We start from the raw sequence: 13,535 nt of genomic DNA, 5'->3' as shown, positions 1-13,535 counted from the left end.
CTATCTGGTGGGTTTTGGGGGAACTCATGTCTCAAGTCATAATAGGAATTTCAGGTCTCATAAAAACATCATGGTTGAAGCAGAGGTGTTCTATTTCCAGCAAAGCCCAATAGCAAGCTAACAGTTGCTTCTTGAAAGAGGTATAAGCTTTTCCTCCCTCTGGTGGTTTTTGGGTCCAAATCCCAAAAAGTACCCTCTTCCCATCTTGTTTCTGCCCAAGGCTCCAATTAGCATGTTGATCTAGGACAGTTACTTGCAGTTCTACTGGCCCATCCCGTATGGGCCATAGATCCAGGGCCAGTTGCACTGCTTGTTTAGCTTATTCAAAGGCCATGCTGTCTTTCTCTCCCCAGTGAAAGTCATAGCGTTTTCTAGTGGCTGCATGTTGAGGTTGTAAAATGTTACCCAAGTGGGGAATATGATGTCTCCAGAATCCAAACAAGCCAGTACATTAGTGGTAGGGGTTGCAAAATCTAGTATTTTAGCCTTAGCCTTTGGTAAAATGGACTATTTATTTGCATTCCATAAAATGCCATGGAATTTTACACTTTGTGCAGGTCCTGGAATTTTACTAGGGTTAATTTCCCATTTTTGAAATAGGAACTGGGTTTTTACCTGCTCCAAGCCCCGGCTGACTAGTTCTTCAGTTTTATCCTGACTGGGCCACCTGGACAGCTGCTTTTTTCAGCAATAGGCTGATAGCTTTGAGCTTTATCAGTCAAGACATTGACTGGCATTGGGCCAGGGCCAGTCTGGAAGTCAGATTAGCATTTTCCTTTTCCGCTTACATTTATCTTGTAGCAACCAGCCCCTATCACGATACATTAACTTATAACCAGTAAGCAAACACCATCCACTCCGGGAGATCCCTCAGCATCTCCTTTGCTGACTGGAATCCCCCGCAGCACTTCACGCACAGTCAAAGGTTTAAACTGCACTAATTTAGATTCCCAATTCCCACAAAGACCAGTTCCCCTTGACCATTTAATCACCAAGAGGGAGAACTGGGGGAGTTCCCATCCCAGGATATGGGAAGTCCCTGAGCCCTCCAGCCCTGTCCTTCTAGTCAAAAAGGGGCACACTTTTGTTTTCAAATCCTATTTGTGATGCCAAAAATGTTCTGTGAGGCAAATGTGAGAGGGGAGAAACAAAGACACACACACAAAACCATTAAGGGTAAACAACTTTTATCCCACGTAAATGGCAATGCAGACATAATAAAGTAATAATATAATAAGCAAATGATATAATAAGCAAATAAATATAATAAGCAGATTGATGTAATAAGCCAATCTTAATAAGAAGAGGAGATGGGAAAAGAGAGATATATATATATATATTTACCCTCACCAGACTATGGGGGATTCACCACCAGAGAGGGAGGCAACAGCCACAGCTCTAGAGTCAGCCACCCATCCATCCGTACGCAGACAAGGAGAGGTCTCATGAAGCTTCAGGGCGGTCCGGGACCCTAGCTCTTTTGTAACGAGTTGTTTGGCATAAGGCCCAGTGATGAGAGCCCTTCACGACTTGCCTCAAGGAACACAAAAAGGTCAACCTTTTTTTGTGATTGTCTATTGTTTTTCAACAACTAATATATAGGAATAGATTGAAATAGAGATTTCTTCGATACAGCGCTGGATGAACACCTCCGGGGCTCACACAACCTGTTCTGGGACTTGGTGACAATTGTTTGTGTCCACATTCAATTGAGTTCAAATTTAATATGTGACTTTTCCTCCACAAATTCCCCTGTCTTGATGAATCGGCTCTGTCTAGGCAAAGGGTAAAATAAACCCCTTGGGCTGTTACACAACCTCCGCCTCCTGGCTTCAAGTGATTCTCCTGCCTCAGCCTCCGGTGTAGCTGGGACTACAGATGTGCACCCCCACACCCAGGTAACTTTTTATAGTATTAGTTATTATTATTATTTATTAGTTATTATTAGAGATGGGGTTTCACCATGTTGGCTAGGCTTGTCTTGAACTCCTGACCTCAAGTGATCTGCTCACCTTGGCCTCCCAAAGTGTTGGAATTACCAGCGTGAACTATCCGTGCCTGCCTCTAAATGATTTCTATCTCCTATAGCTGTTGGAAATTACTTAAAGATTGTTTCAAATTGAAAAAATAAAAAGAATGTGGATAAAAATAAAATATAAATAGATTTTAAAAATTACGAGATATACAAAATATATATGTAAATCTGGAGTGCTCAAAAATGACAAATTTATTTATAAGGTTTTATTAAAATTAGCTTTAATAGATAATACACCATTACCAAAGTAAAAGTTGATTTTCTGTTGAACAAAAATTTTATGTATTATTAATGACAGCAAAATACTTCTGTTCACCTTTTTAATACATTCAACAAGAAAGAGAGTAAACAAGAGATAAAATGTTCCCATGCTCTAGGGTGGGCCTGGCTCAGCTCAGGGAGGAAGCACAGCTTGAAAAGCCAGCTGCTTAGACTGTCACTCTTTGTTCACTTAACCCAGCATCTGATCATATCTTCTGTCACTCAGGGCCTGAGGGGGCGGGGCTTTAAGCATTATCCAATCAGGGACGCTGGGCTGGAAGCCGTCCAATCAGGCACGCAGCCAGAGTGAGGCGGAAGGCTTCCGGGTTTTGCGGGGCCTTTGTCTCTGCAGCCGGAGCTCCAGGTTTTGTCTTCACTGCTGTGTGTCCTCTGCTCCTAGAGGCCCAGCCTCTGTGGCCCTGTGTCCTGCAGGTATTGGGAGATCCACAGCTAAGACGCCCGGGAGCCCCTGGAAGCCTAGAAATGGTGAGAGTGCCGTTCCGACATCCCGAGAGAGGGGGATATGCTGGTTGGAACCGGTGGGAAGTGGCTGTGGCGGGACTCAGACCTCTGCGCAGTCAGCTCCACAATCTGCACCCTGAGTTCTCCTTGCCCAGCTCGGCCTCAGTCCCGTTCAGCCATAATTTGGCGGCTACGCTCTCAGCCGGGCCCCCTGGCGTCCTGTGTCTTCCCTGCGTAGTGACTGTGCTCTGGCCTGGAGCGCTCCGTGGGCAGCTCTGCAACCGCAGCCTCCCGTCTCTCCCAGAATGTGCAGGGACCACCAGAGGGTCGTCAGGGGAGAATCCTGACTCGGGGTGCAGGTTCATGAATGGGAAGAGCTTTGGTCCGTGGGATTCACAGTTTCTGTTTTCTGCTATTCAAAATTTACGGGGCCGGGCGCAGTCGTTCACGCCTGTAATCCCAGCACTTTGGGAGGCCGAGGCAGGCGGATAACTTGAGGTCAGGACTTTAAGATAAGCCTGGCCCAAATGGGGAAACCCCATGTCTACTAAAAATGCAAAAATTAGCTGGGTGTGATGACAAATGTCTGTCATCACAGTTTCTCGGGAGGCAGAAGTGAGAGAATCGCTTGAACTCCGGAGGTGGATGTTGCAGTGAGCTGAGATCTTGCCACTGCACTCCAGCCTGGGCGACAGTGAGACTCCGTCTCAAAAAAAAAAAAAAATCCTGGTTATGTAATTACAGTTTAATTGGCAGTTTATAGTTGCTTAAGCCTGAATTTTGTTTCCCCTAATGTAGTAATTTCCGAAAAAATGCACATGAGCTTAGATTTTTTTTTTTTTTTTTTTTGAGGTAGAAATCCAGGGACTAGGGCTTCTTCAGTCTAATTGCCTGCCACTTAATTATTTTCACACCCCACAGCGGACTGATTTTCCCTGGCATTTTCCACGTGTCTCAAGCAAGGCCTCAAGTGTACCCCATGTTCCTCAATTTATTATTATTATTGTTATTATTTTTGAGACGGAGTCTCGCTCTGTCGCCAGAGCTGGAGTGCAGTGTCAGATCTCGGCTCACTGCAACCTCCGCCTCTCAGGTTCAAGCATTCTTCTGCTTCAGCCTCTGGAGTAGTTGGGGCTATGGGCACGCGACACCACGCCCAGCTAATTTTTGTATTTTTAGTAGAGATGGGGTTTCAGTATGTTAGCCAGGAATGCTAGTTACCAAGGAAAAAAATAGGGAAAATCTCTCTTCCATTTTGGCTGTAGACAATGAATATATTTCCACAGGAAAATGTGGTAGATAATTGATGAGTTACATAGATTCGTCAACACATTAGTTCCTCTTTTTGCAGGGGAAATTTGTGACAGTGAATATCTCAGTTCTATATCCTGTTGAGTTCTGAGTTAAATGCTAAATTATATGCGATGAAACATGGTACCTTCTAGAAGTGTTCCCATATGACTAATTTTTTACTACATTATTTTATTTACTTATTTTTTTGAAACAGAGTCTCGCTCTGTCAACAGGTTGGAGTGCAGTGGCGTGATCTCGGCTCACTGCAGCCTCCACCTCCTGGGTTCAAGCAATTCACCTGCCTCAGCCTCCTGAGTAGCTGGGATTACAGGCACGTGCCACCATACCCAGCTAATTCTTTTGTATTTTAAGTAGAGAGGGGGTTTCAACATGTTGGCCAAAATGGTCGTGATCTTCTGACATCGTGATCTACGTGCCTCGGCCCTCCAAAGTGCTGGGATTACAAGCATGATTTGCCGCACCAGGCCTACTTATTTTTAAGATAAATAATAAAATAATACATATATTTTCTGAAAGAAGTAGATATATTTACTTTTCTTATGGAGGTATCAAATGCAAGCACCTTAGCCAGGTGCAGTGGCTCACGCCTGTCATCTCAGCACTTTGGGAGGCCGAGGTGAGTGGATCACTTGAGGTCAGGAGTTTGAGACCAGCCTGCCCAACGTGATGAAACCCCATCTCTACTAAAAATACAAAAATTAGCCGGGTGTGGTGGCATACGCCTGTATTCCCAACAACATGGGAGGCTGAGGCACAAGAAGGTCTTGAACCCGGGAGGCGGAGGTTGCAGTGAGCCAAGATCATGCCATTGAACTCCAGCCTGGGCCACAGGGTGACTCTGTCTCAAAAAAAAAAAAAAAAAGTAAGCACTTCCTTCTTATGTAAACACTGTGTTTGAGTAATTTCCCTGGATTTTTCTAACACTTAGTTTCAAAAACCAAGTGAATAACTCTGACATGGAAATCAAAGCTTGAACCTAGTGACTCCAAGCTAAGGCTGATATTAAGCCTGCGACAGGATGTTATTAAAGACTCAGTTTTTTTCTGGGGAGCCTCCCCTGCAGATGTCCCAGCCTGCTCACCCCAGCCATAGAAGGAGGCTTTATCCTGAGAGAAGCTACAGAGCCCTGGAAAGCTGGGGCCCCACAGGCAGATGCAGTTGAGGTTAAGATGAAAGGAAACTTAGAGGGTCTTATTGATGATGAAGTTGTTATGTTTGGTGGCACTTTCTACACTTTGTAAAATAAAAAATATTAATTTATGTTAAAAAAATGAATTCCAAAAAAAATTGCAACAGCAGAAAATTCCAACTAATTTAAGATCTTTATGGCTTGCAAAGATGTAGGCAGAAAAGGGCTTTCTTTTTTAGGGAGGAGCAAACAAGATTAGAAAGGAGGTGGGAGGTGAATGGCAAATGGAGAGTGAAAAAGTCAGATTTTAGATCAGAGGATGTCTTACCCTGAAATCAGCATGTTCTTAGGAGGGACATAAAATAGGGTTGTATGCTGACTCAGACTGAGGGTAACACAAAGTTCAGGAGCCTGAGGGAGGGAGATAAGCTTAAGAAGAGTTTGATTAAGGAATATTTTATTTTAGGCTAAGTGTGGTGGCTCACACCTGTAATCCCAGCACTTTGGAAGGCTGAGACAGGCGGATCACCTGAGGTCAGGTGTTCAAGACCAGCCTGGCCAACATGGTGAAATCCTGTCTCTGCTAAAATACAAAAATTATTGGGAGGCTGAGGTGGGCAGATCACCTGAGGTCGGGAGTTCGAGACCAGCCTGACCAACATGGAGAAACCCCATCTCTACTACAGAAAAAAAAAAAAAAAAAAAAAAATCAGGTATTGTGGTGCATGCCTGTAATCCCAGCTACTCATGAGGCTGAGGCAGGAGAATGGCTTGAACCTGGGAAATGGCTTGAAAGTTTGTGGTGAGCCGAGATCACACCAGTGCACTCTAGCCTGGGCAACAAGAGTGAAATTCCATTTAAAAAAAAAAAAAAATTAGCCAGGTGTGTTGGTGGGTGCCTATAATCCCAGCTACTTGGGAGGGTGAAGCAGGAGAATTGCTTGAACCTGGGAGGCAGAGGTTGCAGTGAGCTGAGATTGCACCACTGCACTCCAGCCTGGGTGACAAAGTGAAGAAATATTTTATTTTGAGCGCTGAAGACAAATTCAGCTGATTTTTTTAATGAGAAAAAGGAGAAAATGTGCAGTGTGTGTGTCTGCCTGTGTGATAGATAAGAAAAGAGAGCACTAAGTCATAATGGGAACAGTGTTTCTTTCCATAAACTGTTCCTGGAGCACACAAAAGATGGAGAATTTTATTAATCACAAATATTTTCCAGGATTATCTATGTGTTTCATCTTTCCCCATCTCTTTTATTTGTTCTGTGCATTTCTTCCATTTGGCTTTTCCTGGGCTGCATCTTATATATTAAACTGTTAAACATCACTGCCGTGGTTTGCTGAGTTCTGTGAGTAGCTCTACCAAATTATTGAACTTCAGGGAGGTTATGGGACTCCCCAGTTTTTAAACAGTAGCTCAGAAGCATAGATGGGCCCATGGGGTTTGTGATTGGCATCTGCAGTGAGGACAGTGTTGTGGGACTGAGCCCTGAATCAGGGTCTGTGTTGACTCTCGGTGGTGTCAGAATTCAAATGTTAGATGATGAGTTGGTGTTGGAGAATTGTTTAATGTTCAGCAAACTCTACAGATTTGGTGCCAGGAAAAAGATATCACAGAAGTCTGGCCTGGAATAAAACTCTAGGTGTTTGGGAATGGGAGCTCTGCTGTCTGGTCACAGGCTGTCACACTGCCCATTGTCCTGTGATTCCAGGTATTCTCCCAGCGTGACAGAGGACTGAAAACTTAGAAGAAAGGAGCTCTGATGACAGACCCCCTTTTCCCACAGCTGCCACCACAGGATTCCCACCCACTCACAAACACACACACTAGACATTGACATGTCCACCCTCCTCCCAGGAGTAGGCACCACCCTCAGGAACTTCACCACGGCGTTTTTGATCCTAGTGTTTCTTGCCAAGAACCCACAAGTCTCTACAAGTCTCCTGGCGTATCCCCACCCCCAGACACTAAATCTGCAGCAGCAACCTGTTTTCTCCACCAACCTAGCATTTTGAATCAGCTGTTCATAATCTCATATGTCTGCGTGCACACAGTAATAAATCAGAGTACAGCTGCACCAGGACAACTATCTGTAGCAAAAATCAGTCCTCTCACCTACATTGCAATCTCTCCCACCCAGGGATTTAATTTTTTCTTTTAGCTTTTATTTTTGTTTCGGGGTACACGTGAGTTTGTTTTGGTGCATGGGGGTTTTGCGTGCAGATTATTTTGTCACTGAGGTATTAAGCATAGCACCAAACAGGTATGTTTTCTGATTCTCTTAGTCTTCCACCCTCCACCCTCAACTAGGCCGCAGCGTCTGTTGTTCTCCTCTTTGTGTTTGTGTGTTCTTATTATTTAGCTGTTACTTATAAATAAAAACATGCATTTGGTTTTCTGTTTCTACAGTATTTTCTTTTTCTTTCTTTCTTTTTTTTTGGAGACGGAGTTTCACTTTTGTTGCCCAGGCTGGAGTGCAATGGTGTGATCTCGGCTCACCACAACCTACGTCTCCCAGTTTCAAGTGATTCTCCTGCCTCAGCCTCCTGAGTAGCTGGGATTACAGGCACATGGCACCACGCCCAGCTAATTCTGTATTTTTAGTAGAGATGGGGTTTCTCCATGTTGGGCAGGCTGGTCTCGAACTCCTGACCTCAAATGATCAACCTACATTGGCCTCCCAAAGTGGTGGGATTACAGGCATGAGCCACTGCGCCAGGCCTCTGCATTTGTTTTCTAAGAATGATGGTCTCCAGCTTCATTGATGTTATTGCAAAGGACATGATTTTTTTTTTAATGGCCACAGAGTATTCCATGAGGTTTATATACCATATTTTATTTTGACTGAATCTTTTATTTCATTTTATTTTTGGAGACAGAGTCTCCCTTATGGCCCAGGCTAGAGTGCCATGGTGTGATATTGGCTTACTTTAGCCTCAGCCTCCCAGGCTCAAGGAATTCTCTCCTACCTCATCTTCCCAAGTAGCTTGGACTACACGCGGGCATTACCACACCTGGCCAAATTTTTTTTTTTGTATTTTCCATGGAGACAGGATTTTGCATTGTTGCCCAGGCTGATCTCAAACTTCTAAGCTCAGGGAGTCCACCTGCCTCGGCCTCCCAAAGTGCTGGGATTACAGACATGAGCCACTACATCTGACCATACCATATTTTCTTTACCCAGTCTACCACTGATAGGCATTTAGGGCCTGTCCTTATCTTTGCTATTGTGAATAGTGCTGCAGTGAACATGCATGTGGATGTGTCTTTATAATATAATAATTTATATTTCTTTGGGTATATACCCAATTATGAGATCCCTGGGTCAAATGATAATTCTGTTGTTAGTTCTGTGAGGAATCACCACACTGCTTTTTACAGTTGTTAAACTAAGTTACACTCCCACCAGCAGAGTATAAGCATTCCGTTTTCTCTGCAACCTTGCCAGTATCTGTTATTTTTTGACTTTTTGAAAATAGCCATTCTGATGGGTGTGAAGTGATATCTCGTTGTTGTTTTTCTTTTAATTTCTCTAGTGATTGGCGATGAGCATTTTTTTTCAAGTACTTCTTAGCCACATGTGGTTTTTCTTTTAATTTCTCTAGTGATTAGCGATGAGCATTTTTTTCATGTACTTAGCCACATGTATATTTTCTTTTGAAAAGCATGTGTTCATCTTTTTTGCCTACTTTTTAATGAGGTCGTTTGGTTTTTTCTTTTAAACTTGTTTAAGTTTCTAATAAATTCTGGATATTAGACCTTTGTCAGAGGCAAAGTTTGCAAAAATTTTCTTTTATTCTGTAGGTTGTCTTTTTCCTCTGTTGATAGTTTCCTTTGCTGTGAAGAAGCGCTTCAGTTTAAATAGGTCCCATTTGTCAATTTTTGCTTCTGTTGCAGTTGCTTTTGGTAGCTTCATCATGAATTCTTTGCCAGTTTCTGTGTCTAGAATGGTATTTCCTAGGTTTTCATGCAGTGTTTCTTATAATTTTAAGCTTACATTTAAGTGTTTATCTTCAGTTGATTTTTGTATATGCTGTAATGAAGTGAGCTGGTTTCAGTCTTCTACATAGTGCTAGGTAGTTATTCCAGCACCATTTATTAAAGAGAGAATTCTTCCCACATTTCTCTTGTCAGCTTTGTCAAAAATCTGATGGTTATAGGAGGGTGGCATTATTTCTGGGCTTTCTATTCTGTTGCATTGGTCTTCAGCCTAAGTCTCTCCAGCCTGGCTTATCATTGGGCCATCAGCCCAGGGTCACTGGGAATTCCCTCACAATCACCTAGGTGTCTTTGAGGCATTTGAGGATGTTCAGAGCAGAATTGTGTTAGGCTGATAAGAGTGGTTAATTCTGCTTCTGTCTCAGTGTAAGGGAAATGAGTCATCCTGTGTTTGTTCATCAACTCAAACAAGAGGTGTCTTTGGTTGGTACCCAGATGAGAGTTTCTCCGGTTTCCTAGTACTTGGATGGTAAAGAAGGAAAAGATCTGGAGACCCAAATGGATAAACTAGTTGCTTCCATTTTATATGGCCGTTAAAAAAAAACTATGAAGCAGTCTTTGTTCCTACAATCCAGAAGCTTTTAGTCTAGACTAGCAACTGGATAAATAATTGAATTATGCATCATATGGTTGGTACAATACATAGATGTGTCCAAAATCTTGGGCTTTATTTAGGCCACTTTCTTTATATTTTTGAGACTTCTGATGTCTACATCTGAAGGCATATTTATGAACAGAAGAATTGTTATTATAGGTTCTTTTTTTTTTTTTGAGACGGAGTCTCTGTCACCCAGGCTGGAGTGCAGTGGTGTGATCTTGGCTCACTGCTGCCCTGGTTCAAGCGATTCTCCTGCTTCAGCCTCCTGAGTAGCTGGGATTACAGGTGCCAGCCACCGTGCCCAGCTAATTTATATATATCTTTTTTTAAATTTTTGTATATTTAGTAGAGACGGGGTTTCACCATCTGGTCAAGCTGGTCTCGAAATCCTGAGGTCGTGATCCACCCACATCATCCTCCCAAAGTGCTGGGATTATGGGCATCAGCCACCACTCCTGGCCATATAATTTCTATTTCTTTTACCTTGCTACATGTACATATTTATTTTCTAATAAAATTACCCTAGAAAAGCTGGGCGTGGTTGCTCATGCCTGTAATCCCAGCACTTTGTGGGGCCGAGGCAGGTGGATCACAAGGTCAGGAGTTTGGGACCAGCCTGGCTAATACGGTGAAATGCTGTCTCTACTAATAATACAAAAATTAGCTGGGCGTGGTGGCATGCACCTGTAGTTCCAGCTACTCAGGAGGCTGAGAGAGAAGAATCACTTGAACCCTGGAGGCAGAGGCTGTAGTGAGCAGAGATGGCACCACTGCACACCAGCCTGTGTGACAGAGTGAGACTGCATCTCAAAAAAAAAAAAAATTACCCTAGAAAACCTTAAAGGATTTGTTTAAATTGCGTATTAGAATGTAGTACAAAGTTGATAGGGCAGTGGCTAGAAAATACTAAAATTACAGAAACTCTGGGATTTAAGTTTTCTTTTTTTTTTTTAGGTAAGCTTAGAAAAAACAAAACTGGTAGTACTGCAGTGACATAGAGAGCAGAATTTTACATAGGGTCCTCACCCTGACCCAGACCCAGACCTGTTCAGATTCACCCTTTTTGGAGGCCTTATTTAGGTCTGACCCTATCTTGTAGTCTTGCTTCAGATAACTGATTAGAAGAGATCAGAGTTTTGGCTGGTGAATCCTGCTGCCTTTCTAGAGCTGGTGCTCACAATTTCCTGAAACCACAAACAGATAAATGGGATAAATAAAGTATGTATTTTAGGGTCCTAGTTTTTTAATGTTCTATTAAAACCAGTGCTTGCGGAGACATTTATTTAGAAACTTGTTTTCTATTCCTGCAGATCCAGTAGTTGCTCCATAAGTCACAAGAAAGTAAATATAAACAGAATAAAATTTTGTCTAAACTACATTAACCTCTTTCTTTCTATATCTTTCTGTCTATATTTAGCTTTTATTCTGTACAATTTTAAAAAATTGATGACAGAGAAACAGAAGAAGAAATAAAAATGCTGGGCCCTTTAACTAAATCTTGAAAACTATTAAACCCTTAGTACCAGCTCCCCGGGTGTTATGAGAATTAAATCACCTAATGTGTTATACCCAGCACAGTGCTCTGTATCATACTATTGTGCACATAGTACCTGTTTAACAAGCAGTGCGTTAGTACATGTGTACATGTTTTTTAAAAACAGACTTATTCAGACATTGCTGCCTTGTTTCCTCTGTAAACTTTAAAGAGCCATCAAATAATATAAAACTTTAGGATGGAGATGGGTTATCCTTGTTTGTATGAGAAGTATTTGGTTGTGACAAGAGTGCTAAGTGTAAGGGACCATGTGCTGTGCCTGCTTCTCTGACTAATGGTAATAATGAGCCAATGGGGAGCAACATCAGCATTGACAGGGGACTTGTTTTTGAAACACCCATTCATGGACCCTTTTCAAACCTGCAGAATCACATTACATAAAGTGGAGCTAAAATTACCAAGTGAATTATAAGCTCGTTAAAGCTTGAGAGGCAATGCTTAGCTTAGTGGTTATCAGCCCAGGCTTCTCATTAGGATCACATGGCCAATTTGCTGAAATCTCTTGTGCCCTCCCCACAGCTTCTGTTTATTGTTCTGGGTGGAAGCATCCATGTTATTTTAATGAAGGGCCTCATGTGACTGTAAGGTGAGGCCAGAATCAGGTATGAAGGCTGCAAAATACATTCATAAGCTAAGTTCCACCTTTGCACTAAAGGGTGGCCACAGGGTCTGTTCTGTTTGGGTTTGGTAGGGACAGGTCAGTGGCACATATTTCCATTACTGTAGCAGAAATGGATGGTGTCTGTGGTAGGGGAGGGCCCCTGAGGACAGGAAAGGAGAGACTTATATTTTCATCTTTATGGAGCAGCTCATTTTTCCTGAACCTCTTCTGTTTTAAAGGACAGAAATGGGTGGATTTTTCTGTCTTTTTCTGCCAGGTGATGTCATGCTAGCAGGTATACTTGTGGTACTGACACCTTTAAAGGCATATTCTCAAGATTCAGGTGTAATTTGTCCAAAGAATCTCATCTGAGAAGGAATTCCAGTGAAGGAGGAGATAGGAGAACAACAAAAAAAGGCTTTTCTTTAGGTAAACATGCCTCAGCTGAAAAGCTGTGTCCACTCTGCCTTCTGGAATGCCATGCGTTTAGTACTCACAAACCTTTACTTCTCTACTTGTGTTTCTCCTCCCTAAGGAGTTTGGTTTAAGTACTTCTTAAAATTCTTATAATAGTCAAAGGTGTCTGAAAAATGTTTCTGTGCTGTATCCCAGAGCCTTTTCTTCATTCTCTACATCATAACTTCTCATGTTCTATTGGGGAAAACTGTGGTCCTTAGTAAAGATAGAGAACATGTAATGTTGAGGCTCCATTAGTGTGTTCCATTAGCTGTATGCCGAACAGGATTAAGAAATTGCTTACTGGCCGGGTGCAGTGGCTCACGCCTGTAATCCTAGCACTTTGGGAGGCCGAAGCGGGCAGATCCTGAGGTCAGGAGATTGAGACCATCCTGGCTGACAGAGTGAAACCCCGTCTCTACTAAAAATGCAAAAAATTAGGTGGGCGTGGCAGTGGGCGCCTGCAATCCCAGCTCCTCAGGAGGCTGAGGCAGCAGAATAGCTTGAACCTGGGAAGCAGAGGTTGCAGTGAGCCGAGGTTGAGCCACTGCACTCCAGCCTGGGCAACAGAGTGATTTTCCATATCAAAAAAAAAAAAAAAAGAAAAGAAAAGAAATTCCTTATTTAGATCGGGCGCAATGGCTCATGCCTGTAATTCCAGCACCTTGGAAGGTCGAGGTGGGCAGATCACCTGAGGTCAGGAGATCGAGACCAGCCTGGCCAATGTGGTGGAACTCTGTCTCTACTAAAAATACAAAAACTAGCTGGGCGTGGTGGCAGGCACCTGTAATCCCAGCTACTCGGGAAGCTGAGGCAGGAGACCCACTTGAACACAGGAGGCGGAGGTTGCACTGAGCCAAGATCACGCCATTGCACTCCAGCCTGGGGGACAAGAGTGAGACTTTGCCTCAAAAAAAAAAAGCTTATTTAAATGGGATGCCATTTATTACCCAGAAAGTTCTGAAAAAAATTTATTAGGACATACCTGCTCTTTAGGGTGCTAAACGAAGTCTATTTAAAATTACTACTAAAAATTACAGAACATAGGAGTTATCTGTATTTTGAGGTTTGCATAAAACTGATGGTTCTTTATGATTGAATCAGATTTTATTTACTTTTTTAAAA

At 42.7% G+C, this 13,535-nt stretch overlaps 1 protein-coding gene and 1 pseudogene across 3 annotated transcripts in view; one reads left to right on the top strand and one right to left on the bottom strand.

Moving 5' to 3' along the window:
- LOC103783577 (zinc finger protein 93-like) overlaps positions 1-13,535 on the bottom strand; it is a 200,027-nt pseudogene that overhangs the window by 116,260 nt on the left and 70,232 nt on the right.
- The window catches only part of ZNF737 (zinc finger protein 737), a 39,209-nt gene continuing 28,071 nt past the window's right edge, over positions 2,398-13,535 (top strand). For 2 of the 3 annotated variants that reach the window (XM_024926543.4, XM_055104094.2), the window contains exon 1: positions 2,399-2,782. In XM_024926543.4, coding sequence (XP_024782311.3) covers positions 2,780-2,782 — 3 coding nt within the window. In that variant the 5' untranslated portion in view covers positions 2,399-2,779. Of the gene's footprint in view, positions 2,783-13,535 lie in introns of all 3 variants that reach the window. The other variant, XM_034944147.3, reaches the window with a different exon arrangement.

Source organism: Pan paniscus, chromosome 20 (genome assembly GCF_029289425.2).
Source record: "Pan paniscus chromosome 20, NHGRI_mPanPan1-v2.0_pri, whole genome shotgun sequence".
In the NCBI taxonomy this organism is placed as follows: domain Eukaryota; kingdom Metazoa; phylum Chordata; class Mammalia; order Primates; family Hominidae; genus Pan; species Pan paniscus.
Note: the sequence above shows the minus strand (reverse complement) of the source record. Positions and strands in the feature narration are given on the sequence as shown.